The 26,844-nt window shown below is 49.9% G+C and overlaps 1 protein-coding gene and 1 pseudogene across 1 annotated transcript in view; one reads left to right on the top strand and one right to left on the bottom strand.

Moving 5' to 3' along the window:
• The first annotated feature begins 399 nt into the window (after positions 1–399).
• Positions 400–26,844, top strand: part of RHPN2 (rhophilin Rho GTPase binding protein 2) — an 87,188-nt gene continuing 60,743 nt past the window's right edge. The window contains exons 1-2 of the mRNA XM_054673830.2: positions 400–533; positions 21,426–21,541. Of these exons, the coding sequence (XP_054529805.1) occupies positions 465–533; positions 21,426–21,541 (185 nt within the window). The 5' untranslated portion in view covers positions 400–464. The remainder of the gene's footprint in view (positions 534–21,425; positions 21,542–26,844) is intronic.
• Positions 14,271–14,372, bottom strand: LOC112206462 (small nucleolar RNA U3; annotated as a pseudogene).

The following is a 26,844-nucleotide window of genomic DNA, read 5'->3' as shown; positions in this document are numbered from 1 at the left end:
GAGTCTGGCCCCTTCCCCCGCGGCGCGCGGGCTTCACCCAGGAGGGACGCGCCTGGATCCGCGCCCTCCTCACTGACTCCCCGGGCTCCAGGGCAGGGTGCAGGTCGACAGCCAGGGCTTCGCTGGGCCCCTGAGACCCCAATGCCTTCCCTGCGCTCTCGCGGCACTCGCAAAGTTGAGCCAGCCACGACGCCCAGAGACAACCCCGAGGCGCCGCGCCCAGGGCGCAGCTCTCCGGGTGACTAGCGCCTCAAGAGGCGCGGGTTCGGGGCCCGCGACGGGGCGGGGCGCGTCTCCAGGGCTCCAGTGCTCGGCTCCAGGCGGGGCTAGAAGGGCCGCGGGACGGGGTGGGAGTGGAGGGGCGGGGAAGGGCGGGGACAGGGGCGGGGCCGCACGTCCTCTCCGGCAAGCCTCAGCCGCCGCGCCTCAGTCCGCCCTCCGCCCTCCGCGCCCGCGCCGCTAGCATGACCGACGCGCTGTTGCCCGCGGCCCCCCAGCCGCTGGAGAAGGAGAACGACGGCTACTTTAGGAAGGTGGGCGGCTTCGGGCGGGCGGGCGGGGACCTGCGGGCTCCAGACCTCCTTTCCCCCGGGCCCTGCAGGGGCCGTGGGAGCGCGCAGTCGGGGTCCACTAGGCCGGGAGGGGGAGGGGGCGCACTGGGCCGGCGCTGGCCGGACGGAGGCCGGCGGGGAGGAGGGGGGGCGGCGATGTCCCCGGCGTCCCGGGCAGGTGGCATCCGGGACTGGGCGGGGAGTAGGGGAGGCGCATGTGGCCGCTCCGCGCAGGTGCGGGCGGAGGACCTGGAGGGGTGCTTGGGTCTCCCCCCTCCCACCCCCCGCCACCCCTCGCTTGCGATCCCTGGTGCCTGGGGAAAGGACCCGTTCCTGGCTGCGCTGGCACCCTTGGCCTCTGGGCGCGTTGCAGGAGCGCTTGGTGGGAGCGCGGGTGGAGACAGACCATCCCAGGCGGGTTGGCGGTCTCATATTTATTTTAGGCGCTCTGTCGCCCAGGCTGGAGTAGAGTGGAGCGATTATAGCTCACTGCAGCCTCGACTTCCTGGCCTCCAGCGATCCTCCCGCCCCAGCCTCCCGAGTAACTGGGACTGCAGGCGCGCCACCTCGCCACGCTAATTTTTTGTAGAACTTGGGTATCGCTGTGTTGCCCAGACCGGTCGCGAACTCTTGGGCTCAAGGGATCCTCCCGCCCCGGTCTGTCAAAGTGCTGGGATTACAGGCGTGAGCCACTGCGCCCGGCCGGCGGTCTCTTTTTGCCTCCAAAATGCTTCCGAAGTCCGCCTGTGGGACTTTTCAGGGAGCAGAGGAGAGCTGCTGGTGGGAGGGAGCCCCCGGCGTTGCACCCTCCTCCGCTCCGGGTCGTCTAGGAGGGCGTGAGCACCGCAGGTGAGGCACACGGTCTTGTGCGTCTCACTGTGTGCCAAAGCGGATTTGTCTTGTTGTCCGGGAGACTTGGCGGGGGCGGGCGGCGGGTGCGGGCCTCGCGAGCTCTTGGTATGTCCAGGAGCTCTTGGGCTCACACTACGGACTTTTGCCCAGAAGATAACAGTCAGGGAGCTCAGTCCCTCAAAAGCGACCCCAGCCTGTGGAGCAGGGGCCCTGGGATACCCGCAGGCGGCAGGGCCTGGGCTACAAAGATGCTTTGGAGCCGGGAGTCATGGTGATGCCTTCCACGCCTTCCTCCCTCTAGGTCCTGAGCAAGTCTAAAAATAGCTTTTGGCCCTTGGCCAGGGATCACTGAGAGGGTGGAGAGATTGTTGTTGATTTTCGTTTTTATAATAGATACGACAGTGCATAATTATAAATAGGGAAGTGAAACTTTCCCATAAACGAATCAATTCTTAATTGTTCAAAGCCTTAGGATCCAGTTCTTAAATGGTCTTGGCATCTTCCTCCTTCTCCCAGGTGACACAGAGAGACTGTGGGCTTTGCTCACTGGTGAGGAGCCCTGGGCAGGACAGTGTGGGGCAGAGTGGGAAAACTTCTTTTTTGTGAAGTTGCTTTTAGCATTAAAAAAAAAAAAGTCGTTTTGAGGTATATTTAAGTTCAAAGATGTCATCATGGAATTACAGGATTATAACTTCTAATTATGTGTGGCGTTTGGGACAGAGGATCACAGGCCATGGAATTGCAGGAGGAGGCCTGGCCTGGGAATTCCTATGTCTGTCCTCGGGCCCCGGGGCCTGACTGCCACTCCCACAAAATTGCTGTGTGGCCTCCCGCAAGTTGCTGCCTCTTTCTGGGACATTTCCTCCCCAGATTGTTCTCTGAGCAGGTGTAGCTCTGGAACTCCAGCAGCACCTGGGGGAAAATGGCAGCAAGAGGAGCACACCTGTGAGGGGTGGTCCCAAGCCTCCCAGAACACATTTTCCTGTGGGAGCCCTCCGTGTCTGTGAGCCCCGGGGAGGACTTCTTGCTCCGCACTGGGAAAGAGTGGATGGCAAGAGAGCTAGGAAAGGTACACAGTTGGGTGTTTTTCATTTATTAATTATTATTATTATTATGAAACAGAGTCTCACTCTGTCGCTCAGGCTGGAGTGCAGTGGTGTGATCTCGGCTCACTGCAACCTCTGCCTCCGGGGTTCAAGCAGTTCTGCCTCAGCCTCCGAAGTAGCTGGGATTACAGGCGCCTGCCACCACACCTGGCTAATTTTTTGTATTTTTAGTAGAAACGGGGTTTCACTGTGTTGGCCAGGCTAGTCTTGAACTCCTGACCTTAAGTGATCCACCTGCCATGGCCTTCCAAAGTGCTGGGATTACAGGTGTGAGCCACTGCGCCCGGCTACAGGTGTTTTTTTTTTTTTTTCCCCTGAGATGGAGTCTCGCTCTGTCACCCAGGCTGGAGTGCAGTGGCGCGATCTCGGCTCACTGCAACCTCCATCTACCAGTTTCAAGTGATTCTCCCGCCTCAGCCTTCCCAGTAGCTGAGACTACAGGCGCATATCAACCACGCCTGGCTAACTTCTGTATTTTTAGTAGAGGCAAGGTTTTGCCATGTTGGCCAGGCTGGTCTTGAACTCCTGACCTCAGGTGATCCACCCACCTCGGCCTCCTAAAGTGGGGTGTTTTTTAGATGCAGTTTCTCTGGTGTTGGATGAGAGAATCAGGGGTGCAAAATAAGAGGAATCATTGCTTTACAATTAAAATCATCAATTTTGAAAATGAGACCTTGTAACAATTGTTGTGCCACTCCATGTTAAGTCATACCAGTTCGAAAAGTCTATTTATCCTAGGAAAATAAAAGGTGTTGATGCTGAATCTTTCCTGATCTATGACCTGAGCCAGTTTGACCTAAAGCAAATGAGGGTCGGGTGTGGTGGCTCATACCTGTAATCACAGTAGTTTGGGAGGCCGAGGCAGGCGGATCTCTTGAAGCCAGGAGTTCCAGACCAGCCTGGGCAACATAGCAAGACCTTGGCTCTATAAAAAAAATTTTAAAAATAAAAATGAAAACAAAACAAAACCAAATGGCCGAATGAAAGGCAGGTGCTGACCAGGCGTGGTGGCTCACACCCGTAATCCCAGTATTTTGAGATGCTGAGGCAGGTGGATCACTTGAGATCAGGAGTTCGAGACCAGCCTGGCCTACATGGTGAAACCCTGTCTCTACTAAAAATATAAAAATTAGCCGGGTGTAGCGGCAGGCGCCTGTAATCCCAGCTACTCGGGAGACTGAGGCAGGAGACTCGCTTGAACCCAGGAGGCGGAGGTTGCAGTGAGCTGAGATTGTGCCACTGCACTCCAGCCTGGGCAACAGAGTGAGACTCCGTACCCCGGCAACCCAAAAAAAAAAAAAAAACCATCCCAGCACTTTGGGAGGCTGAGTCTAGTGGATCACGAGGTCAGGAGATCGAGACCTTCCTGGCTAACACGGTGAAACCCCGTCTCTACTAAAAATACAAAAAATTAGCCGGGCATGGTGGCGGGTGCCTGTAGTCCCAGCTACTCAGGAGGCTGAGGCAGGAGAATGGCAGAGCTTGCAGTGAGCCGAGATTGCGCCACTGCCTGGGTGACAGAGCGAGACTCCGTCTCAAAAAAAAAAAAAAAAAGAAAGGCAGGTGCTGTCCAGGTGAAAGGAGAGAAAGAGCCCTTCAGGAAGAGGGAACAGCTTGGACAAAGCTGTGGACTTGTGAGTGCTTTGTAGGCCCCCCCAGGGTGTGGAGGTGTTTGTGGGAGCCAGGCAGTTCAGGGTCATGCATCTTGCTTGACCTGGGAACTGTGGAATCCATCAAAGTATTTAAAGCAGGACCAGACCTGTGAGATTTGTGTAAGAAAAAGACCACTTTGACACGTGAATGGTGAATGGGTGGCGGATGGGAAAGAAGCTATGGTGGAGCCAGGCAGGGAGGCATTGGGATGATTTAGCCCCTTGTAATACCTATCATCTTTGCCCTTCCTTCTCTTTTACGGACTACTGATGATGCAGTCAGTGACAGTGCTGTGAGTGGGGTGCAGGGCCTCACACCTGTAATCTCAGCATTTTGGGAGGCCATGGTGGGAGGATTGCTTGAGGCCAGGAATTCAAGCCCACTCTGGGCAATAAGCAAGACCCCATCTCTATAAGAAGTTTAAAAATCAGCCTGGCATAGTGTTGTGTTCCTGTAATCCCATATACTCAGGAGGCCTAGGTGGGAGGATATCCGGAGCCCATGAGGTTGAGGCTGCAGTGAGCTGTTATCATGTCACTGCACTCCAGCCTGGATGACAGAGTGAGACCTTGTCTCACAAAAAACAAACAAACAAACAAAGAAACGGCCGTGTAAACACAGCCTCAATCACCCATTCTTTCCACCAGCTTGCACCCTTAGCTCAGACCAGGGGTCCACACAGAAGGCAGGGATTCTAGTGATGAGGAGGTTGGAATGATAGAGCTGGAGAAAGGGCAATATCTGGCAGAGAGGGAAAGAACTGATGTGATTGGCAGGGAAAGAGCTGCCAATGAGAATCCAAAATGCCTGCCTATTAGCCAGGTGTGGTGGCACCCAGCTATGGTCCCACCTACTCAGGAGGCTGAGGCAGCAGGATCGCTGAGCCTGGGAGATGGAGGCTGCAGTGAGCCGAGATCACGCCACTGCATTCCAACCTGGACAGCAGAATGAGACCCTGTCTCAAAAAAAAAGTCACAAGGCCTGCCTGAGGCGTCTGGTCATGCGCCTCCTCGAGATCCATGAATGTGGGTGAACGCGGAGGCTAGTGTGTAGACTTGATGGCCCTCATGGGATATCCATGTGGCGGTCCCAGCAGAGAGCCCACTCCATGGGCCCAGCAGCCATGCAGGCGCCCTGGCTGGAGATGCAGTTTTGGGTGGCACCAACTGGGAGGCAGTTGGGGTATTGAGTGAAAGGATCTGGGCTAGAAAGGATCCTCCGCTTAAGAGGTGGGTAGAGAGGTGGGAGGAAAGCCAGAAGGGTGGCCAGGTCTAGGAAGCTGAGAGGTCAGTCTTGTTAGTGGAGCAAGGCTTGACAAGTCAGAAGAATGCTGGAAGGTCCTAGATTTAGTTCTTTAGGAGTCGTTAGGAAATGCATGGTTGGAGAATTGGGGACAAAAGTCAGTGTGACAGGGTACAGGGGGAGAAGGGCAGGGAAGATATTGCTGGAGAAAGAGGGGACCTGAGAAGAGAGAAGGCAGCTTTGTTTTAGAATGTGGAAGTCCAGAGCCGGTTAAAGACAAAGGTGTGGCAGGGCACAGTGGCTCACACTGTAATCCCAGCACTTTGGGAGGCCGAGGCAGGCGGATCACCTGAGGTCAGAAGTTTGAGAGCAGCCTGGCCAACACGGTGAAACCCTGTCTCTACTAAAAATACAAAAAATGAGCAAGGCGTGGTGGCGGGCACCTGTGATCCCAGCTACTCGGGAGGCTGAGGCAGGAGAATCGCCTGAACCTGTGAGGTGGAGGTTGCAGTGAGCCGAGATCGCGCCACTGCACTCTAGCCTGAGCAGCAGAGCGAGACTCCGTCTCAAAAAAAAAAAAATGATAAAAGAAAAAAACAAAAGTGAAGAAGTTGGGTGGGGAATGGCTGGAGATTCAGGGAGAAGGTGAGCTGAGGATGGGGCCCAGGAGTCGAGGAGGGGGGTGAAGCTTGCCAACAGCTGCTGCATTGATTGGGTGGCTGAGCCAGCTGGGGGCAGTGAGTGAGAACCCATGAGGCTTCCCATCTTGTATTATTATTATTTTTTTTTGAGACAGAGTCTTGCTCTGTCCCCCAGGCTGGAGTGCAGTGGCACAATCTCAGCTCCCCGCAACCTTCACCTCCTGGGTTCAAGCGATTCTCATGCCTCAGCCACCTGAGTGGCTGAGACTACAGATGTGCGCCACCATGCCCGGCTAATTGTATTTTTTAGTAGAGACAGGGTTTCACCATGTTGGTCAGGCTGGTCTTGAACTCCTGACCTCAAGTGATCCACCCACCTTGGCCTCCCAAAGTGCTGGGATTATAGGTGTGAGTCCCTGCACCTGGACCTGTATTTTGACTATTGGGATTTCTTTGTTGTTATTGAGACGGAGTCTCGCTCTGTCGCCAGGCTGGAATGGAATGGCGCGATCTTGGCTCACTGCAGCCTCCGCCTCCCGGGTTCAAGTGATTCTCCTGTCTCAGCTTCCTGAGTAGCTGGGACTACAGGCACGTGCCACCACGCCCAGCTAATTTTTGTATTTTTAGTAGAGTTGGGGTTTCACCATGTTGTCCAGGATGGTCTCAACCTCTTGACAGCGTGATCCGCCTGCCTCGGCCTCCCAAAGTGCTGGGATTACAGGCATGAGCCACTGCGCCTGGTGACTATTGGGATTTTGTGCTCACTTAAGGATCAGATGAATTTCCACTGAAGTCAGGCTTCTCTTTCATCCTGTTCTCTGTGTCATGCCTTCCCTCCCCTTTTCTTTAAAATGACATTATGCTCCATTCATCCGAAAAGGATTTATGGAGCGACAGCTCAGTGCCTGACCCCTCCTCAGGTTCCTCGGCATTCCAGACCCTGACTCGATACAGTTTCTTTGGCAGCAGTTCCTAGCAGGTCTCGTTTCCTGGAGTGCTGAGCAGTGCTGGGAATTGGTGCTTTGTTGGGATGGCTCCGGCCATGCTTGAAAAGGAATCAGCCTCTTGGCTTTTCTCGTTTCTGAAATGGAGTCTCGCTCTGTTGCCCAGGCTGGAGTGCAGTGGTGCACTCTCGGCTCACTGCATCCTCCGCCTCCGGGGTTCAAGCAATACTCCTGCCTCAGCCTCCCAAGTAGCTGGGATTATAGGCACCCACCACCATGCCCAGCTAATTTTTGTATTTTTAGTAGAGATGGTGTTTCACTATGTTGTCCAGGCTGGTCCTGAACTCCTGACCTCGAGTGATTTGCCCGCCTTGGCCTCCCAAAGTGCTGGGAATACAGGTGTGAGCCACGGTGCCAGGCCTGGAATCAGCCTCTTGGCTTTAGTTTAGAGAGCAAAAAGTGGGGTGGTCCACGGGCCTTAATCAGAGCTTCAACTGTGTTTTGTGCACCTAATTGCTCAAAAGTCCCTTATGTGGGCTGGGTGTGGATCCTGAATGTGTAAGACAGTCACTGGTGGGAGATGGAGGGAGTCCCCTTGTTTTTTTTTTTTTTTTTTGAGACAGAGTTTCCCTCTCGTTGCCCAGGCTGGAGTGCAGTAGCGCAGTGTTGGCTCACGACAACCCCCACCTCCCGGGTTCAAGCAATTCTCCTGCCTCAGCCTCCCCCAGTAGCCAGGATTACAGGCGTGCACCGCCACGCCCAGCTAATTTTTGTATTTTTAGTATAGACGGGGTTTCTCCATGTTGGTCAGGCTAGTCTCAAACTCCCGACCTCAGGTGATCCACCCTCCTTGGCCTCCCAAAGTGCTGGGATTACAGGGGTGAGCCACTGCGCCGAGCCCAGGAGTCCCCTTGTTAATTGGTCTTTTTGGAATCAGGTAGGATGACTTGGCTGTACAGAGCCTCAAGACATAACTTAGCCTCAGGTTGGAAATGGACACCCGCAGTACAGATCTCCTGGTCTGGGCTGGTACCTTGGGAGGTCTCTGAAAAAAGAAACCTTTCAGGTCTATTTTTTTTTTTCTGTCTTTTTTTTTTTTTTTGAGATGGAGTTTCGCTCTGTCACCCAGGCAGGAGTGCAGTGGCACGGTCTTGGCTCACCACAGCCTCTGCCTCCTGGGTTCAAGTGATGTGCCTCAGGCTCCTGAGTAGCTGGGATTACAGGCATGTGCCATCATGCCCGGCTAATTTTGTATTTTTAGTAGAGACAAGGTTTCTCCATGTTGGTCTCGAACTCCAGACCTCAGGTGATCTGCCTGCCTTGACCTCCCAAAGTGCTGGGATTACAGGCGTGAGCCATCATGCCCAGCCTCAGGTCTATTATAAAATCATGTCTCTCACTTTTTTCTTTTCTTTTCTTGTCTTTTCTTTCTTTTTTGACAGGGTGTTGCTGTGTCATCCAGGCTGGAGTGCAGTGGCATGATCATAGCTCACTGCAGCCTCAACCTCCCTGGCTCCAGTGATCCTCCTGTCTCAGCCTCCTGAGTAGCTGGGACAACAGGCATGAGCCACAAAGCCTGGCTAATTTTTAAATTTTTTGTAGAGACAGGGTCTCACTGTGTTGCCCGAGCTGGCCTCGAACTCTTTTTTTTTTTTTTTTTTTTTTTTTGAGACAGAGTCTGGCTCTGTTGCCCAGGCTGGAGTGCAGTGGCGCCATCTCGGCTCACTGCAAGCTCCGCCTCCTGGGTCCACGCCATTCTCCTACCTCATCCTCCTGAGTAGCTGGGACTACAGGCGACCGCCACCACGTCCGGCTAATTTTTTTTTTTTTTGTATTTTTAGTAGAGACGGGGTTTCACCGTGTTAGCCAGGATGGTCTCAATCTCCTGACCTTGTGATCTGCCCGCCTGGGCCTCCCAAAGTGCTGGGATTACAGGCGTGAGCCACTGCGCCCGGCCTGGTCTCGAACTCTTTGGGCCCAAGCCTCAGCCTTCCACAGTGCTCGGATTACAGGCATGAGCCACCACACCCAGCTTTCCCTGGCTTCTCACTATATTTTTTCTTTCTCATTATGTTACTGTGTTTAAGCAGAGGTACAGCTCTATAAGATGATTATAAATTACTTTCTCAACTTATATTACTATAATTTCTCAAGAAGTGGAAATGCAACTTCTTTTCCCCAGATTTTTATGCTCTTCCTACTGAAAATCTTGGAAGAATTATTGTTCTCTGGCCTATAGTTAAATGCAGAGTAATGTAATTTTCTAGAATGCTGCATCCTGATAGAGATTCCTTTTCTGCAACTGCCCCTGTACCCCACAGTACTAAAACTCACAGGAAAATCTGTTGTGGCCATGAAGAAAAGCAGCTGGAAGGCCGGGGGTAGTGGCTCATGCCTGTAATCCCAGCACTTTGGGAAGCTGAGGTGGGTGGATCACCTGAGGTTGGGAGTTCGAGACCAGACTGACCAACATGGAGAAACCCCGTCTCTGCTAAAAATACAAAATTAGCTGGGTGTGGTGGTGCATGCCTGTAATCCCAGCTACTCGGGAGGCTGAGGCAGGAGAATGGCTTGAACCTGAGAGACAGAGGTTGCAGTGAGCTGAGATCACGCCATTGCACTCCAGCCAGGGCAACAAGAGCAAAAAACTCCGTCTCAAAAAAAAAAAAAAAGAAAGAAAAAAGAAAAAAAAAGAAAAGAAAAGCAGCTGGAAACAAACTAGAGAAAGCCTTTCCCCAGGGCCATTGAAAGGCCCGAAATGAAAGGTCTTGGCACTATGTGGAAGAGGAGAAGTGAGTACACAGTGAGGCATTGTCACTTCTTATCTCTGCCTCTTCATCCTTTGGGAATGCTAATGCCCCAAAATGAATTTAGCTCCATTGTTTTTACTCAAGAGCTGTAGGAGAAGTTGTTTCTTGTTCACAGAAACCTCCAGCCTGGACAGGGCCTCCGGGTTCATTGTGTCCTGGTTTATGGTCCCTGTTGACTCTGGGCTTCCTGGAGGCTCTGGCAGAGAAGGAAGGAGAATTTTCGTTTGTTGTTGTTGTTGTTTTTTTAACCCAGAAGCTCCTTGCAGTCTTCTCTCTGCAAGGAGCAGGGATCTACTCTTTGATGAATGAGCAGCATTCATCTTCGTGAGGGCTAATTTCGTGTTAGACACTTGTGTGCATCTTTTATGAGCGCATGTGTGGATGAGGAAGCCTTCTGATGGGCTGAGTCCACCAGGCACAGCGTGGGTCATGTGGGATCAGCAGCTCCAGCTCTATTGGTACTGATACTACCTCTCTGGCTGTTTAGATCCATCCCCTTGGACCCTTGAGTCAATTCCCAGGTGGAGAGGGAGGGAGGCAGAGGAGAGTAAAGGTTGGTGATGCTGACCCCACTCCTGATTCCCCATGATGGTCTAAAACAGTGTTTTTTTTTTTTAAAGATGACAGAATCTGGCTGTGTCACCCAGGCTGGAGTGCAGTGGCACCGTTGTAGCTCACTGTAGCCTTGACCTCCTGGGCTCAAGTGATCCTCCTGCCTCAGCTTCCCAACTAGCTGGGACTAGAGATGTGATTAAAAATTGCCACACCTGGCTGATTTTTATTTTTATTTTTTGTAGAGATGGGGTCTTACTGTGTTGCCTAGGCTGGTCTTCAACTCCTGGCCTCAAGCAATCCTCCCATCTCAGTGGTGGGCTATTACAGGTGTGAATCACTGCACCCAGCCCTAAGCCAGATCTTAAAGGCCAGGCTGGATCCAGGCTGACTGTGGCCTTGGAGAGGGGAGGGTCTGCCCAGCTGCATGGTATCCGCCATCAGCCCCGAGGGTCTGCCTGACCAACAGTCTTCAACTGTGGGATCCTGGCTGGGAGGTATCCCCTGGCAGAAACAGAATTTTCAGGGTGACTCAGAGGAGAGACAACGTGATGAACTGTAACACTGTAAATGTCCCTTGTTTCCTGGGGCCATTTGGATGGTTGCCACGACACCACCTGATGCTACTGGGCATTGGCTTTAGCCTGATCAACACTTCCTCCTTTGGCTCAGGTACCAGCGTCCCGTGACACAAAGGCTGCATTGGAGGTAGCCATAGGACACAGTCGAACTGCAGGTACCGCTCAGCCAGAGGCTGGGTGTCTGGCAGAGCAGCAGTAATGGGTGCCAAGTGAGGACAAGGTTCCCCACTTGGAGCACCAGGGACGGAGACACCACGGTGAATGATGTGAGTCCCTCAGGGCTGCCCATTCAGACCCTCGGAGTTCCCTATGGCCAGGTTTCCATTTGATTGTAACAAGAGAAAAGGGGACCAGCACAGTGGCTCACACCTGTGATCCCAGCACTTTGGGAGTCCGAGGCAGGAGGATCATTTGAGGTCAGGAGTTCGAGACCAGCCTGGACAACATGGTGAAACCCTGTTTCTACCAAAAATGCAAAATTAGTCGGGCGTGGTGCTGCGTGCCTGTAATCCCAGCTACTTGGGAGGCTGAGGCAGGAGAATCGCTTGAACCTCGGAGGTGGGGGTTGCAGTCAGCTGAGATTGTGCCACTGCACTCCGGCCTGCTGGGTGACAGAGCAAGATTCTGTCTCAAAAAAAAAAAAAAAACAAAGAAGAAAAAAGGGCAGGTGGTAAAAAACAAGGCTGGATGTAGTGGCTCACACCTATAATCCCAGCACTTTAGGAGGCCACGGTGGACAGATCACATGAGCTCAGGAGTTCAAGACCAGCCTGGGCTGCATTGACAAAACTCTGTCTCTACAAAAAATACAATAAAATTAGCCAAGTGTGGTGGTGTGGACCCGTAGTCCCAGCTTCTTGGGAGGCTGAGGTGGGAGGATTGCTTGAGCCCCAGGATGTTGAGGCTGCAGTGAATGGAGATCACGCCACTGCAGTCCAGCCTGGGCAAGAGAGTGAGATCCTGTCTCAAAAACAAGAGGCTGGGCGCAGTGGCTCACACCTGTAATCCCAGCACTTTGGGAGGCTGAGGCAGGTGGATCACCTGAGGTCTTAGGAGTTCAAGACCAGCCTGGCCAACATGGTGAAACCACGTCTCTAGTAAAAAATATGAAAATTAGCTGGGTGTCCGGGTGCAGTGGCTCACGCCTGTAATCCCAGCACTTTGGGGGCCAAGGCAGGTGGATCACGAGGTCAGGAGTTCAAGACTAGCCTGACCAACATGGTGAAACCCCATTTCTACTAAAAATACAAAAATTAGCCAGGCATGGTGGCGTGCGCCTGTAATCTCAGCTACTCTGGAGGCTGAGGCAGGAGAATCGCTTGAACCTAGGAGGCAGAGGTTGTAGTGAGCCAAGATCGCACCACTGCACTCCAGCCTGGGCAACAGAGCGAGACTCCATCTCAAAAAAAAAAAAAAAAAAAAAGCAAAACTGTTAAAACTGTTGTTGATGTTGAGTGTGTCCTACCAGTTGAAATAAGCAGATCATTGGTCTGGAAATACAGTTGATTCATGGAAATGTTCACGATTTGATGTGGTGGGAGGCACAGTAAAAGCCTAGTTATTCAAGGTTGGGCGCAGTGGCTCACACCTGTAATCCTAACACTTTGGGAGGCTGAGGTGGGTGGATCACTTGAGGCCAGGAGTTCGAGAGCAGCCTGGCCAACATGGTGAAACCTCGTCTCTACTAAAAAAAAAAAAAAAAAATACAAAAATTAGCCAGGTGTGTTGGCACATTCCTGTAATCCCAGCCACTCAGGAGGCTGAAACAGGAGAATCGCTTGAACCCGGGAGGTGGAGGTTGCAGTGAGCCGAGATCACACCACTGCACTCCAGCCTGGGCGACAGAGCAAGACTTCGTCTCAAAAAAAAAAAAAGTTATTCAGCATATTGAAAAATAACTGTGATTGGCACACAGTAGGGGTTTATAGAGATTTCTGGAAGAGACTGAAGGGAGCTCGTAACTAAAGATTATGGCTGTGTTGATTCATATCGAGACCCCCTCCACCCCTGTGTGAATGGATTGGGATTCCCGGGGGAGGCGGCTGGGCCCTAACCTCCAGCCCTGACACCTGGCAGAGATCCTGGAAGGGCAGGAGGGCTGTTGACAAGTACTGAATTCATGTTTTTATTTTTATGGACATGGACAAACTAGATTCTTTCCACCCAGCCTGCCCTGAATCTCCAGTGTGGTGAAAAGTTAAATTAGATGTATGTGTGTATTGCAGGGTACTGCATGCTATTTTCTGTGCTTTCTCATTGATTGCTCTGGCTGACTTATAAACAAGCAATTCTGTTTTCCAGAGTTTGGTGGTTGAGTGAGGGATTGCGTAACCAGGAAGGAGTGAGAAAGGCAGAGAAAATAATCTTTGCTGGAGAAGCAGCTAAAAACACCTGCCTTCCTGTATCCCGTGGGAAGGTCTCTCTGGCTGGGAGCTGGCCCAGCCCTACCGTGTCATCTCTCACTTAGATTTACGCCTGAACCTTTAGATCCCAAGCTTGCACATTGCCCTAAATTTGCTGGAAACACCTCTGCATGTGTGAGCTTTATCTTTGGCTGTGCAGAAGAAGGGCCCATACTGTTGCCTGTAGTGGAGGGGAAGCAGGTGCCAGGCACTGCCCAGAATGGAGCAGGGCCCCCATAGGGGAAGAAAAACTGCCCTGTTCCAGGAATAGCTTGACCACCCTTTCCTTTCTTCCTAATTAAGTGCCTGCCTCCAGTTTTAATTATTTTTTTAACTTAACATAAATTTATTTTTCACAGTACTAGAGGCTAGAAATCCAAGATCAAGGTGCCAGCACGGTCAGTTTTTGGTAAGGGCTCTCTTTCTGACTTTAATTCTTTTTTTTTTTTTGAGACAGGGTCTCACTCTGTCACCCAGGCAGGAGGGCAGTGGCAAGTTCTCGGCTCACTGCAACCTCCGACTCCTGAGTAGCTGGGACTATAGACACACGCCACCACGCCTGGGCTAAGTTTTGTATTTTTTGCTTGAGACAGGGTTGCACCATGTTGGCCAGTCTGGTCTCAAACTACTGACCTCAAGTGATCCGCCCACCTCAGCCTCCCAAAGTGCCATGATTATACATGTGAGCCGCCATGCCAGGCCTTTGTCTGATTTTAGACAGCCACTTTCTCACTTTGTAAGAAACTTGTAACAGTGGCAGAAATGTCACTGTAGCTGTGATCTGTCTGTTCACTGAACAGATTTCACCTAGGATAACAATCTGAGGCTTTTCTCTGGGCACACATTTAGTTGTTACACCACATTATTTAGCTGTTTTATGAGCTTAAGAACAGTAGTTACAAGCAAGGTGAATCCGCATTTCTGCACTCAAAGCTTTCAGATAGGTGTGTGCCACACTAATATAAACGGTTGCTGTACATGTACAGAGAAACTTCTCTAGTAACGAACTGTAGAAATGATCCCTGGAAGTACAGTCTTCCTGCCTGTGGGCTTTGTCTAGGTGCTGCTCTTAAATACGTGTCTTACAGGTGAACAATCTGACTGTACATTAAGGGCATGTAAGTGACCTGTAAAGAGAGTTTTCACTCTAGGCCAGTGCGGTGGCTCGCACCTGTAGTCCCAGCACTTTGGGAGGGCGAGGTGGGCAGATCACTTAAGTCCAGGAGTTTGAGACCAGCCTGGCCAACATGGCAAAACCCTGTGTCTACTAAAAATACAAAAATTAGCCGGGCATGGTGGTGCGCACCTGTAATCCCAGCTACTCAGGAGGCTGAGACAGGAGAATCGCTTGAGTCCAGGAGGCGGAGGTTGCAGTGAGTTGAGATCATGCCACTGCACTCCAGCTTGGGTGACAGAGTGAGACTCTGTCTCAAAGGAAAGAAAAGAGTTTTCACTCTAGGTAAACTTATTTAAGTTAGTACTTTTTTAGTTGCAGGTGCTAGAAAATTTAATCCAAAATAGCTTTGGCAGATAAACACACCCTAGTATGTTCCTCCAATAGAATTCTATCCCACAATAAAAAAGGAACACACAAATTAGCTGGGTGTGGTGGCGGGTGCCTGCAATTCTAGCTACTCAGGAGGCTGAGGCAGGAGAATCGCTTGAGCCCGGGAGGTGGAGTTTGCAGTGAGCCGAGTTCACGCCACTGTGCTCCAGCCCGGGCAACAAGAGCGAAACTCTGTCTAAAAAAAAAAAAAAAAAAAGGAACAAACTACTGGTAAATGAAACAGCATGGGTGAATCTGAAAACATGGTATTGAGCAAAATAAACCAGACACAAAAGTCTACATCCTATCTGATTACGTTTACATAGTTCAAAAGCAGACAAAAATATGTGGTGATAGAAATCAGAGTATTGGTTGCCTGGGGATGATGGAAATGTTCTGTGTTCTGTATTTTGATAGGAGTGATGGTTACGCAGGTTTATATGTTTGTTCAAACTCATTGAACTATATACTTAAAATATGTGTATTTTATTATATGTAAATTGTACCTCGATTCAGAAAATGGCTTAGGCAAAGAAGGGAATGAATTGGTTGCTGTAAATGAAAAGTACAGAGGGATGGCTTCAGGCCTAGCTTGATCCAGGGGCAGATGACATCGCCAAATCTGTTTCTCAGCTCAGCCCACCTGGGGTTGGTTCCCTGTCTAGGGAGACACTCTTCTGCTGGTGGTAAGGTGGCTGCAACTGCTCAGTGTCACAGCCTCCCAGGTTCAAGGCCAATGAGGACCTCTTCCTGATGGGTTTCGATTGACCCTGATCTTCAGGCTTTGGTTTTCCAGTGGGCCAGGCGGAAGTCAGATGTTCTTCCCTTTGGAAAGGATGTTGGGGGAGCATGGATTTACACACACACCCCTGCCCCCCACCAGGCCATCATGGGCTACGAGGCGGGAGAGTGGGCTGGCATCACTGTTCCCCCAAAAGATGTGGGGTGATGGTGGGTAGCCATCACCCATGAAGGGGTGTCTGGGGGTTGCACGCATTCCTACCGCTCACACCGCCTCACCGCTCATCCTGGAACAGCAGGAAGGACAGGGTCTTAAATCTCACCCCAACTTTTACTGCCTGCCTCTAGGATCTCAAGTTGCTCATATAACCTCCTTGCTGCAGAACCATGGGATCCGAGATGCTGTACCAGGGTCCACATAAGCGGGCCGACCCCAGGAGTTGCCTGTAAAGCTGGTGATGACACGGGGGTTCACTCAGTACTTGCTTTTCTTGGGTGTTGGCTGTTTGCCCACTCTTCAAGTTTCGGGACTGACGGAAATGTCTGAACCTTAGTGTGGGAAGGGAATAGACTCTGTGGAGGAGAAAGTCTCACTTCACTGTAGAACTTGTCAACAGCAGACCCCGAGGTCAGGACAGCTCAGTTGGCCCCACAGGTGTGAGAGGTTTAGCCCCAGTCCCTGGTGCAAACCCTCACTCCAGTTTCAAAGCGGCTTTGTGTTCTGTTGAGAACCAATCCCTGTCTCTGAGTTGCAGAGGCTATTCTGGAAGCTGTTTGTTCAGGGCTAAGGTCTTGTTATTACACAAGATAGGGGGTGGGGTGAGAAATGTATGGGTGGGGATGGTGGACCCGCCACCTTGTCCCCTACAGAGCAGCCCCTGGCAGGGGCTAGTAGATGGCCAATAGTTTCTGGTGATGCCAGGGAGTCTTTCTGACAGTCTTGTCCAGATTTACCTCTCAGGGAAGTTTCTACACACAGCCCCGTGAGTGTTTCTTGTGTTCCCCAGCAAAGCCCAACATTCCTACCTGTCAGGAATAAGTAATGTGGTTTCGGGCCCAATTACTCAGTCAAATCTAACCCTAAGTGTTCCTATGCCTTATCTAGAAACCTGACCACATATCTATGGGCTGGTTAGGGCGTACTGATTCCAGGCCAGCAGAAGTTGGGGAAAGTATACGAACAGAAAAAAAACCATTCTTATCTGTAGTTTGGAATGGCTGCTTATCTGAGCTCTGGGAATGTACGTAAAGGAATTAGTTATTCAAGCTTCCCTGTAAAATGAAACACAGCAGTGGTGATCCAGGTAATTCAGAGTCAAACTGAATCGTCATCATTTTTGGAAGTGGAAAGGAAAGAGATGAACAGTTATTTTAGTTATTTAATATTTAATTATAATAGCTTAACATTAAAGTTTTGTTTTGTTTTGTTTTGTTTTTGAGACTGAGTCTCGCTGTGTCACCCAGGCTGGAGTGCAGTGGTGTTATCTTGGCTCACTGCAACCTCTGCCTCCCGGGTTCAAGTGATTCTCCTGCCTCAGCCTCCAGAGTAGCTGGGATTATAGGCGCATGCCACTACGCCCAGCTAATTTTTATATTTTTAGTAGAGACGGGGTTTCACCATGTTGGCCAGGCTGTTCTCGAACTCCTGTCCTCAGGTGATCTACCCGCCTCGGCCTCCCAAAGTGCTGGGATTACAGGCGTGAACTACCATGCCCGGCCAAAGATATTTTAATCTTAAATCTGAAGAAAGACAAAATTGGAAACCGTTTAATGCTTTAAACGATATTAATTTTAAAATCCATTCCAGGGCTGGATGCCATGGCTCATGCCTGTAATCCCAGCACTTTGGGAGGCCGAGGCGGGTGGATCACTTGAGGTCAAGAGTTCGAGACCAGCCTGGCCAACACGGTGAAACCCCATCTCTACTAAAAATAGAAAGATTAGCTGGGTGTGGTGGTGGGTGCCTGTAATTCCAGCTATTCAGCAGGCTGAGGCAGGATAATCACTTGAACCCAGGAGGCAGAGGCTGTACTGAGCTGAGATCGTACCACTGCACTCCAGCCTGTCTACAGAAGCCAACTCGAATTCCGAATATCTGTGCAATTTGAACTTGGGGGAAAGTGTCCTTGCGAGACAGGGAAAATTAGGTTGTGGGGCTATGTGGGGGACGGGTGGTGGTGACCTGATGGGAAATGAGAATGAGAAGTCTTTTATTTTTATTATTATTTTAAAATTTTTATTATTATTTGTAGAGACAGAGTCTCACTCTGTTATCCAGGCTGGAGTGCAGTGGCGCAATTGTAGCTCACCGCAGCCTCAAACTCCTGGCCTCAAGCGATCTTCTGGCCTCAGCCTCTCAAAGTGCTTGGGATTACAGTTGTGAGCTACCATGACCATTCTGGCCAAGAATGAGAAATCTCTGTGGAAGGAGAATACTGGGATTCCTGAGGAGGTTTCCGCTATAGATAACTCACATCTCCCTCCCTGGGGTCCAGGCCTTGGGTGTGGCTTGGGCAGAGGTCAGAGAGGCCAGGTGTGTGCAGGCCTGAGATGTGACTCAGGGAGAGAGAAAGGGCAGTCTCTTCACCACGTAATACTACCCGCCAGACCGCTCCCAGGGAGTAACCGCAGTGGGCAGGACCTAGAGATAAGCGTCAAAGAGGAATGTGGGCGTAACCGAGGTCCTGAGGCTTCTACCTGTCTGGGGTGGGAAGAACACCATTGAGTTAAAATGCAGCTTTTATTCTGATCTTAAACTTTTAGCGTGAAGCGTTGTAATCCAAATACCCCAGGGCACAATGGTCAGAGAACACAGACAATTTGTTGAAAAAGAAATTAAAGTGTCAAGATTATATGGAAAAACCTTAACCTTCACTGTTATAATAAACATACAAATTTGAAGAATGAGCTATCTATTTTTGCATGTCAACTTGACAGAAATTAAAAATAATTTTCAACTAGACAGATAAAAAGACAATCCAGTTTAAAACTGGGCAAAGGAGAGCTGGGTGTGGTGGCTCACACCTGTAAGACTAGCACTTTGGGAGGCCAAGGTGGGCAGATCACTTGAGGTCAGGAATTCAAGACCAGCCTGGCAAAAAAATGGTGAAACCTTGTCTCTACCAAAAAATAAAACAATTAGCCGGACGTGGTGGCATGCATCTGTAGTCTCAGCTGCTCAGGAGGCTGAGGCAGGAGAATCACTTGAACCCAGGAGGTGAAGGTTGCAGTGAGCCAAGATCACACCACTGCAGCAGTCCAGTCTGGGTGACAGACTGAGACCCTGTTTCAAAAAAAAAAAATGGGCAAAGGATCTGAATTGATATTTCTTCGAAGAAGATATACAGTTGGCCAATAAGTTCATGAAAAGATATTCAACATCATTAACTGTCAGGGAGACACAATTCAAAACCACAATGTGAGACAGCACACACATAAGATAGCTGTAATAAAAAAGATAGACCAGCACCTGTATTGGTGAGATGTAGATGAATTGGAACTCTCATCCTGTTAGTTGGGTTGTAAAATTGTATAACCGCTTTGAAGAGCCTGATAGTTCCTCAAATCATTAAACATAGAATAAATCATATGATCTAGACCGGGCTCAGTGGCTCATGCCTGTAATCCCAGCATATTGGGAAGCCAAGCCAAGCGGATCACTTGAGGTCAGGAGTTTGAGATCACCCTGGCCAACATCATGAGACCCGCCTCTCTACTAAAAATACAAAAATTATCTGGTCATGGTGGTGCACGCCTGTAATCCCAGCTACCCGGGAGGCTGAAGCAGGAGAATCGTTCGAACCTGGGAGACAGAGGTTGCAATGAGCCGAGATCGAGCCACTGCACTCAAGCCTGGATGACAGAGCAAGCCTCTGTCTCAAAAAAACAGAATCAAAAATAAAAACAAAACAAAAAAACCACCTGATCTAGAAATTTTATTTCTATATTTATAGCCAAGAGAAACAGAAGCATATATCCAGATAAAACCTTGTACGCACATAAACAGCCTTATTCGTAATAGTCAAAAAGTGAAAACACTCCCCATGCCCATTGTATGATGAATGATGAATGGATAAAGTACACAAGTGTGGTGTATCTATGTAATGAAATCTTATTCAGGGACAAAAACGGACAAAGTTCTGATACATGCTACAACCTGGATAAACCTTGAGAACATCATGGCAAATGAAAGAAGCCAGATGCAAAGGCCACATATTATATGATTCCGTTTATATGAAATAATCTTGAATAAGCAAACCTGTAAAGACAGAAAGTAGATTTGTGGTTGCCTAGGGCTGGGGTTAAAGGGAAAAGGAAATGGGGAGTGATGCTAATGGCTACTTGCTTTTTTTTTAGGGTGATGAAAATGTTCTAAAATCAGATAGTGGTTGATGGGCGTGGTGGCTCGCGCCTGTAATCCCAGCACTTTGGGGGGCTGAGGTAGGCAGATCACTTGAGGTTAGGAGTTCAGGACCAGCCTGGCCAACATGGCGAAACCCTGTCTCTACTAAAAATACAAAAATTAGCCAGGCGTGGTGGTGGGCACCTGTAATTCCAGCTACTCGGGAGGCTGAGGCAGGAGAATCACTTGAACCTGGGAGGCAGAGGTTGCAGTGAGCCGAGATTGTGCCACTGCACTGCAGCCTGGATGACACAACAAGACTCCATCTAAAAAAAAAAAATCAGATAGCATTGATGGTTCTGTAACTCCTGAATATACTAAAAACCAATGAATTGTTTATTTTAAAAGGGCAAAACGTATGGTATATGGATTATATCTCCATAAAGCTGTTACTAAATAAAAAAAGTAGGCCAGGCGCAGTGGCTCACACCTGCCATCCCAGCCCTTTGGGGAGGCCAAGGCAGGTGGATCACTTGAAGTCAAGAGTTCAAGACGAGCCTGGGCAACATGGCAAAACCCTGTGTCTACTAAAAATACAAAAATTACCTGGACATGGTGACATGCACCTGTAGTCCCAGCTACTTGGAAAGCTGAGGCATGAGAATCACTTGAACCCAGGAGTCGGAGATTGCAGTGAGCCGAGATCGCGCCACTGCACTGCATCCTAGGCACGCAGCGAGACTCCGTCTCCAAAAAAAAAAAAAAAAAAAAAAAAAAAGTAGATACTCAGTAACAGTGAGGGGGAAAGCGGTCACAAGGGTGTGGGTGCCTTTCTGTCCTGGAGGATGATTGGGCTGGCCCATGGGTAGCCCTAAAAGGTTTGATCTTATAACTCTGCCCTAGAGATATGTCTTTAATTAATTAATTTATTTTTGAGACAGTGTCTCACTTTGGTTGCCGAGGCTGGAGTGCAGTGGCATAATCTCGGCTCACTGCAACCTTCACCACCCAGGTTCAAGCGATTCTTGTGCCTCAGCCTCCTGAGTAGCTGGGATTATAGGCGCCCACCACCACACCTGGTTAATTTTTTGTATTTTTAGTAGAAACAGGGTTTCACCATGTTGGCCAGGCTGGTCTTGAACTCCTGACTTCAGGTGATCCACCCGCCTTGGCCTTCCAAAGTTCTGGGATTACAGGCATGAGCCACAGTGCCTAGCTCAGACCTTGTCTCCAAAATAAATTACATAAATAAAATAGATGAGAAGGAAAGACCAATTCACAGTGGCTGTTTTGCAATTGTGTTGTTATGAGCGACTTTTCTTTATACTTTTCAATATTTTCTATGTAGATGCTTTGTTCAGAAAAGATTATTTTTAAAGTTAAACATTTTCCATTATATTAAACCCTGTCATCATTTTTAGAGTGGCCGACCTCTGAAGGGGCATCTCTTATTTTTCCTCAGGGCTGTAATCCCCTTGCACAAACCGGCCGGAGTAAATTGCAGAATCAAAGAGCTGCTTTGAATCAGCAGATCCTGAAAGCCGTGCGGATGAGGACCGGAGCAGAAAACCTTCTGAAGTAGGTGTCTTCTGGCTTCCCTGCCTCTCCTGAGTCCTAGTCATCTGTTCCCTAAACTCCCAGGCCAGGCTCTTGGTTTCAGCTTTGGGTTTCCTCCTCATTTCTGGCATCTGGAGTCACCCCTTTCTTGCCTATAGCTTGGTTATGTTGAAAACAGATATTTTACCCCGCCTGTTTGTGTGTTTGGGGATTGGGTGGGTGGGAGATAGATGCAGATGGTGTGGCGTTTGGCTTCAATTCAGTCAGCCATCTTGATGGGAAGCCCAATTTTTGTCTCGAGGTTTGTTTTCTGGCTTTCTCTGGGACTTGTCTGTTTTCTCCACTGCCTGACACTATGCCTGGTGCAGAATTTGCTTGGTAAATGTTTATTGAATATATAAAGGAAAGAAAAGCAGAAAGGAAGGAGAGGGGATATTTCTATTGCCAGTGTCCACCTTGCTAATGAGAGGGCTCAGTACACCCCCGTGATCTAAGGCACTTATTAGTATGCTCTCGTGGTAAAACAGTTACTTATCCAGCATAGAACTCAGAGAAGCCTTACCTGTGTCTAGACCCTCTCCAGGCAACGAAATGCAACAAAAGACAATGTGCCAGCTTCCTTCTGTTTACAAAGAATGCAGAGTTTCTTCTTCCTTCAGAGTTCTACTGGAGACCATGGTTAGCCCCGTGCCGCCTTGTTTTTTGTTTGTTTGGAGACAGTCTTGCTCTGTCGCCCAGGCTAGAGTGCAGTGGCGTGATCTCGGCTCACTGCAACCTGTGTCTCCTGGGTTCAAGCGATTCTCCTGCCTCAGCCTCCCCAGTAGCTGGGACCACAGGCATGCACCACCATGCTTGGCTAATTTTTTGTCTTTTTAGTAGAGACGGGGTTTCACCATGTTGGCCAGCCTGGTCTTGAACTCCTGGCCTCAAGTGATCCGTCTGCCTCCACCTCGCAAAGTGCTGGAATTACAGGCGCGAGCTACCGCGTCTGGCGCCATGCCACCTTTTTTCTTTTTTTTCAGATGGAGTTTCGCTCTTGTTGCCCAGGCTGGAGTGCAATGTGCAATCACAGCTCACTGTAGCCCCCAACCTCCTGGGCTCTTCAAGCAATCCTCCTAACAGCCTACTGAGTAGCTGGGACCACAGGCATGCACCACCATGCCCGACTAATTTTTTTTTTTTTTGAGACGGAGTCTTGCTCTGTCACCCAGGCTAGAGTGCAGTGGCGTGATCTTGGCTCACTGCAACTTCTGCTTCCCAGGTTCAAGTGATTCTCCTGCCTCAGCCTCCTCAGTAGCTGGGATTACAGGTGCCCGCCACCGTGCCCGGCTCATTTTTGTATTTTTAGTAGAGACGAGGTTTCACCATCTTGGCCAGGCTGGTCTCGAACTCCTGACCTTGTGATCCACCCGCCTCAGCCTCCCAAAGTGCTGGGATTACAGGCGTGAGCCACTGTGCCTGGCCAATGCCCGACTGATTTTTTAAAAATTATTTGTAGAGACAGGGTCTTGCTGTGTTGCCCAGGTTGTTCTCGAACTGTTGTCCTCAAGTGATCCTCCTGCCTTGGTCTCCCAGAGTGCTGGGATTACAAACATGAGCCACTGTGCCTGGCCTGTGTTGCTTTTGTTACTCACGGAATACCTGATGACTTGAGGTCCTGGGTGGGAAGTTTGTCTGGGAATCTCTTCTCCAGCTCCTTTTGCAACTGGGTGCAAAGCAGGTTGTTACTGGAGGAGGCTGGGAAAAATACTGTAGTGTTTTGGCTTTTAAAAAGTCAAGCAGTGTCCCTATCCCAAGACAAGTCTGGACATGGGAATTGTCCACTCCCATAGCAGAGAGCAACTCATGTCGTCTGTGTGACGTGAGAGAAGCCCCCGATTTTGGGACTCCCTGTCATGTGCTGGGAAGGCTGTGGTATGTTTTGTGGCCTAGGGTTCTGGTTGACCCTTGGACAGGCCTGCTCTGTGGCCAAGGGGGCAGGTGGGCAGCCTTGATGCTGTATGGCTTTCCTAGGAGTGGACAACAATTGATTTACCTATTCATGGATTCATTGAGCACCATTTTTTTTTTTTGAGACGGAGTTTCACTCTTGTTGCCCAGGCTGGAATGCAATGGCGCAATCTTGGCTCACTGCAACCTCTGCCTCCCATGTTCAAGTGGTTCTCCTGCCTCAGCCTCCCAAATAGCTGGGACTATAGGCACGTGCCAGCACACCTGGCTAATTGAATTTTTTAAAGTTTTAGTAGAGACAGGGTTTCACCGTGTTGCACAGGCTGGTCTCAAAGTCTTGGCCTCAAGTGATCCTCCTGCCTCAGCCTCCCAGAGTGCTGGGATTTCAGGAGTGAGCCCCTGTGCCTGGCTATTGAGCACCTGTTAAGTGGCAGGCACAGTTGAGGTGCCTGAAGATCAGGCGAGGCTCTGCTTTTGTGATTTCTCTTGTTGGAGGATGGGAGGAGACTTTTATAGACAAGTAAACAAATCAGATCACCTAGGGAAGTGATGTTTTCTAGGGAATAATGAACTCTGAATATCATAGAGGTTGGCCCAGGATGGCCAGCCTTAGAGACAGAGGGTGGTCAGAGAGTCCCCTGTGAGCAGGGAACTTGGACTTTCTCAGGCAGGAACTAGGGCAGTTTTGTGTGCCTTGTTCTCTTAACGACACCAGCAGTCACCCTTTCTGAGGCCCGAGCCTGACTCAAGCTCATTGTTAAACTGGCAGTGGTTGGGTTGGCAGGGGCAGGAGTGGGGGGTTGTTAATGATTCTCACAGTGGCCTAAAGGTTCAAAGTACCCCTTGCTGGAGAATGTTGTCAGAGGAAACCCTGAAGGTATTTATTAATCTGACTCAACAAGCACCAACGGTTTCCCGAAAACAAATAGGGCATTTTGCCAAGCTCCGCTCTGGCCCCTCAGTGTCCCTGGGCGACCCATTACGTGGCTGTCTCTGCAGGCCATGGGTGGTTTCAGTTGTAAATTAGGCCCTGCTTTCCTTCTGTTTGTCTTCTGGTTCCCAGGTTTCCTACCGCAGCCCCCAAAGGAAGGTAGATCTGTTGGAATAGGGGTGGGGGATGTTTGGAGGTGTCCCCAGAAATGCAGGAATGGAAATGGGGGTGCTAAGCCCTTATCTGAGGACTGTCAGAGGGTATCGTGGCTAGGCAGGCACTTGAAAAACCAGATTTTATGATCCTTCAAAGTCTTCCCCTTCTCTGATCCATTCCAGCTGGGAGTCCATGAGCTTCCTGGAGTTTTTTTAGGAAGCCATCAAATATTTCAAATGCACTTTTTTCAGGTTTGTTTTTTTTGAGACAGAGTCTCATTCTGTCTCCCAGGATGGAGTGCAGTGTCGAGATACCAGCTCACCTGCGCAACCTCCACCTCCTGGATTCAAGTGATTCTTGTGCCTCAGCCTCCCGAGTAGCTGGGATTATAGGCATGTGCCACCATGCCTGGCTAAATTTTATACTTTTAGTAAGACAGGGTTTCACGGTGTTGGCCAGGCTGGTCTGGAACTCCTGACCTCAGGTGATCTGCCTGCCTCAGCCTCCCAAAGTGCTGGAATTACAGGTGTAAGCCACCATGCCTGACCGTACTTTTTCATTTAGGCCAACCAGAGACAATATTCTGTCTTCTCCCAGCTTCCCTCCCTTGAGAAAAGCTAGGGTAGAAATATGATGAAGTTTATCTGAAATTGAGGCAGTCCTTGTGAAATTTAAAGCAGGGCCGGTGAGCACTGTGGCTCACTTCTGTAATTCCAGCATTTTGGGAGGCCGAGGCGGGCGGATCACAAGGTCAAGAGATCGAGACCATCCTGGCCAACATGGTGAAACCCCATCTCTAAAACTAAAAATAAAAAAATTAGCCGGGTGTGGTGGCACGTGCCCGTAATCCCAGCTACTCGGGAGGCTGAGGCAGGAGAATGGCGTGAACCCGGGAGGCGGTGCTTGCAGTGAGCTGAGATCGCGCTACTGCACTCCAGCCAGGGCCACAGAGCAAGACTCCGTCTCAAAAAAAAAAAAAAAAGGCAGGTTGCCTAGTTTTAACTAGTTTTAGCTAACTAGTTCTTTGATTCTTTGAACAAGAGCAGGTCATTTAACCTCTCTGGGCTTCAGGTTCCCCTGTTGTGCTGAGAGTTGTTGGGCTAGATCAGAAGTGACCTGCTCCGAGGTTTACAGGGATCAGGTGGGCTTTAAATGAGTGAATGGGGCTGGATTCTGTGCTGTGAGACAATAGGGAGTGGTGGGGACTGTGGTGAAGTGCACAGCATATGCCCTGTCTGGATGAGGCAACTGCAGTTTGCCTCATGGAGGGTAGGGCCAGAGTTGCTGTATCTTCTAATTTTTTTTTTTTTCCAGGAGAAGTTAGGAATTTTTTTTTGTTTTTAATCTGATTGTTGAATTTTTTTTTTTCTTTTTGAGACAGAGTCTTGCTCTGTCACCCAGGCTGGAGTGCAGTGGCGTGATCTTAGCTCACTGCAACCTCTGCCTCCCAGGTTCATGTGATTCTCCTGCCTCAGCCTCCTGAGTAGCTGGGACTACAAGCATGCGCCATCATGCCCAGCTAATTTTTGTATTTTTAGTAGAGACGAGGTTTTGCCATGTTGGCCAGGCTGATCTCAAACTCCTGACCTCAAGTGATCTGCCTGCCTCAGCCTCCCAAAGTGCTGGGATTACAGGCATGACCCACTGTGCCTGGCCGATTGTTGAATTTTTAAGTTTTGGGGACTCGTTTCAGAGGGGGGATAGTAACATCCTGAGAGCCAGGTGAACAAGTCCCTCAGGCCTTCAGTTTAGTTTGTGACCTCTGGACGGGGGTGATGAAATTCTGGGTCAGGAGTGACGTGAGGTGGCTTTGGCTGTCATGAGAGTGACTTGAGGTTGATGACAGCTCACACCGTCAGTTGTGGGAGGGCTGGTGTGTGTCTGTGGTGGGGTTTGCAGGCCCTCCATAGCCTTTGGGGCTGACATCAACATCAAGGCCCACCTTCCTCCATCGAGAGACAGGCTGGGAGCAGATGTCCTGCCGGTCTGGCTGATCAGCCACCTCAGCAGGGGATGGGACAGTCCTCGCTCCAGCCTCCTGAAACCCTGGCAGAGCGGGATTTGGGATCAGATGGACTAAGGCTAAGCTGCTCTAATAAGGTCGCTGAAGCTGCGGCAAGTCACTATGTCAATGTGGTGCTTATTCCTGGAAAGATAGTTTTATTAAAAGACTTGGGAGAAAAATAATTACACTAAAACAAATGGGGACAGAATGCAACATACACATGTATTACTTTAAAAAAAAACTTTTTAGACCAGGCGTGGTGGCTCAAGTCTGTAATCACAG

This window comes from Pan troglodytes, chromosome 20 (genome assembly GCF_028858775.2).
Source record: "Pan troglodytes isolate AG18354 chromosome 20, NHGRI_mPanTro3-v2.0_pri, whole genome shotgun sequence".
Lineage (NCBI taxonomy): Eukaryota > Metazoa > Chordata > Mammalia > Primates > Hominidae > Pan > Pan troglodytes.
Note: the sequence above shows the minus strand (reverse complement) of the source record. Positions and strands in the feature narration are given on the sequence as shown.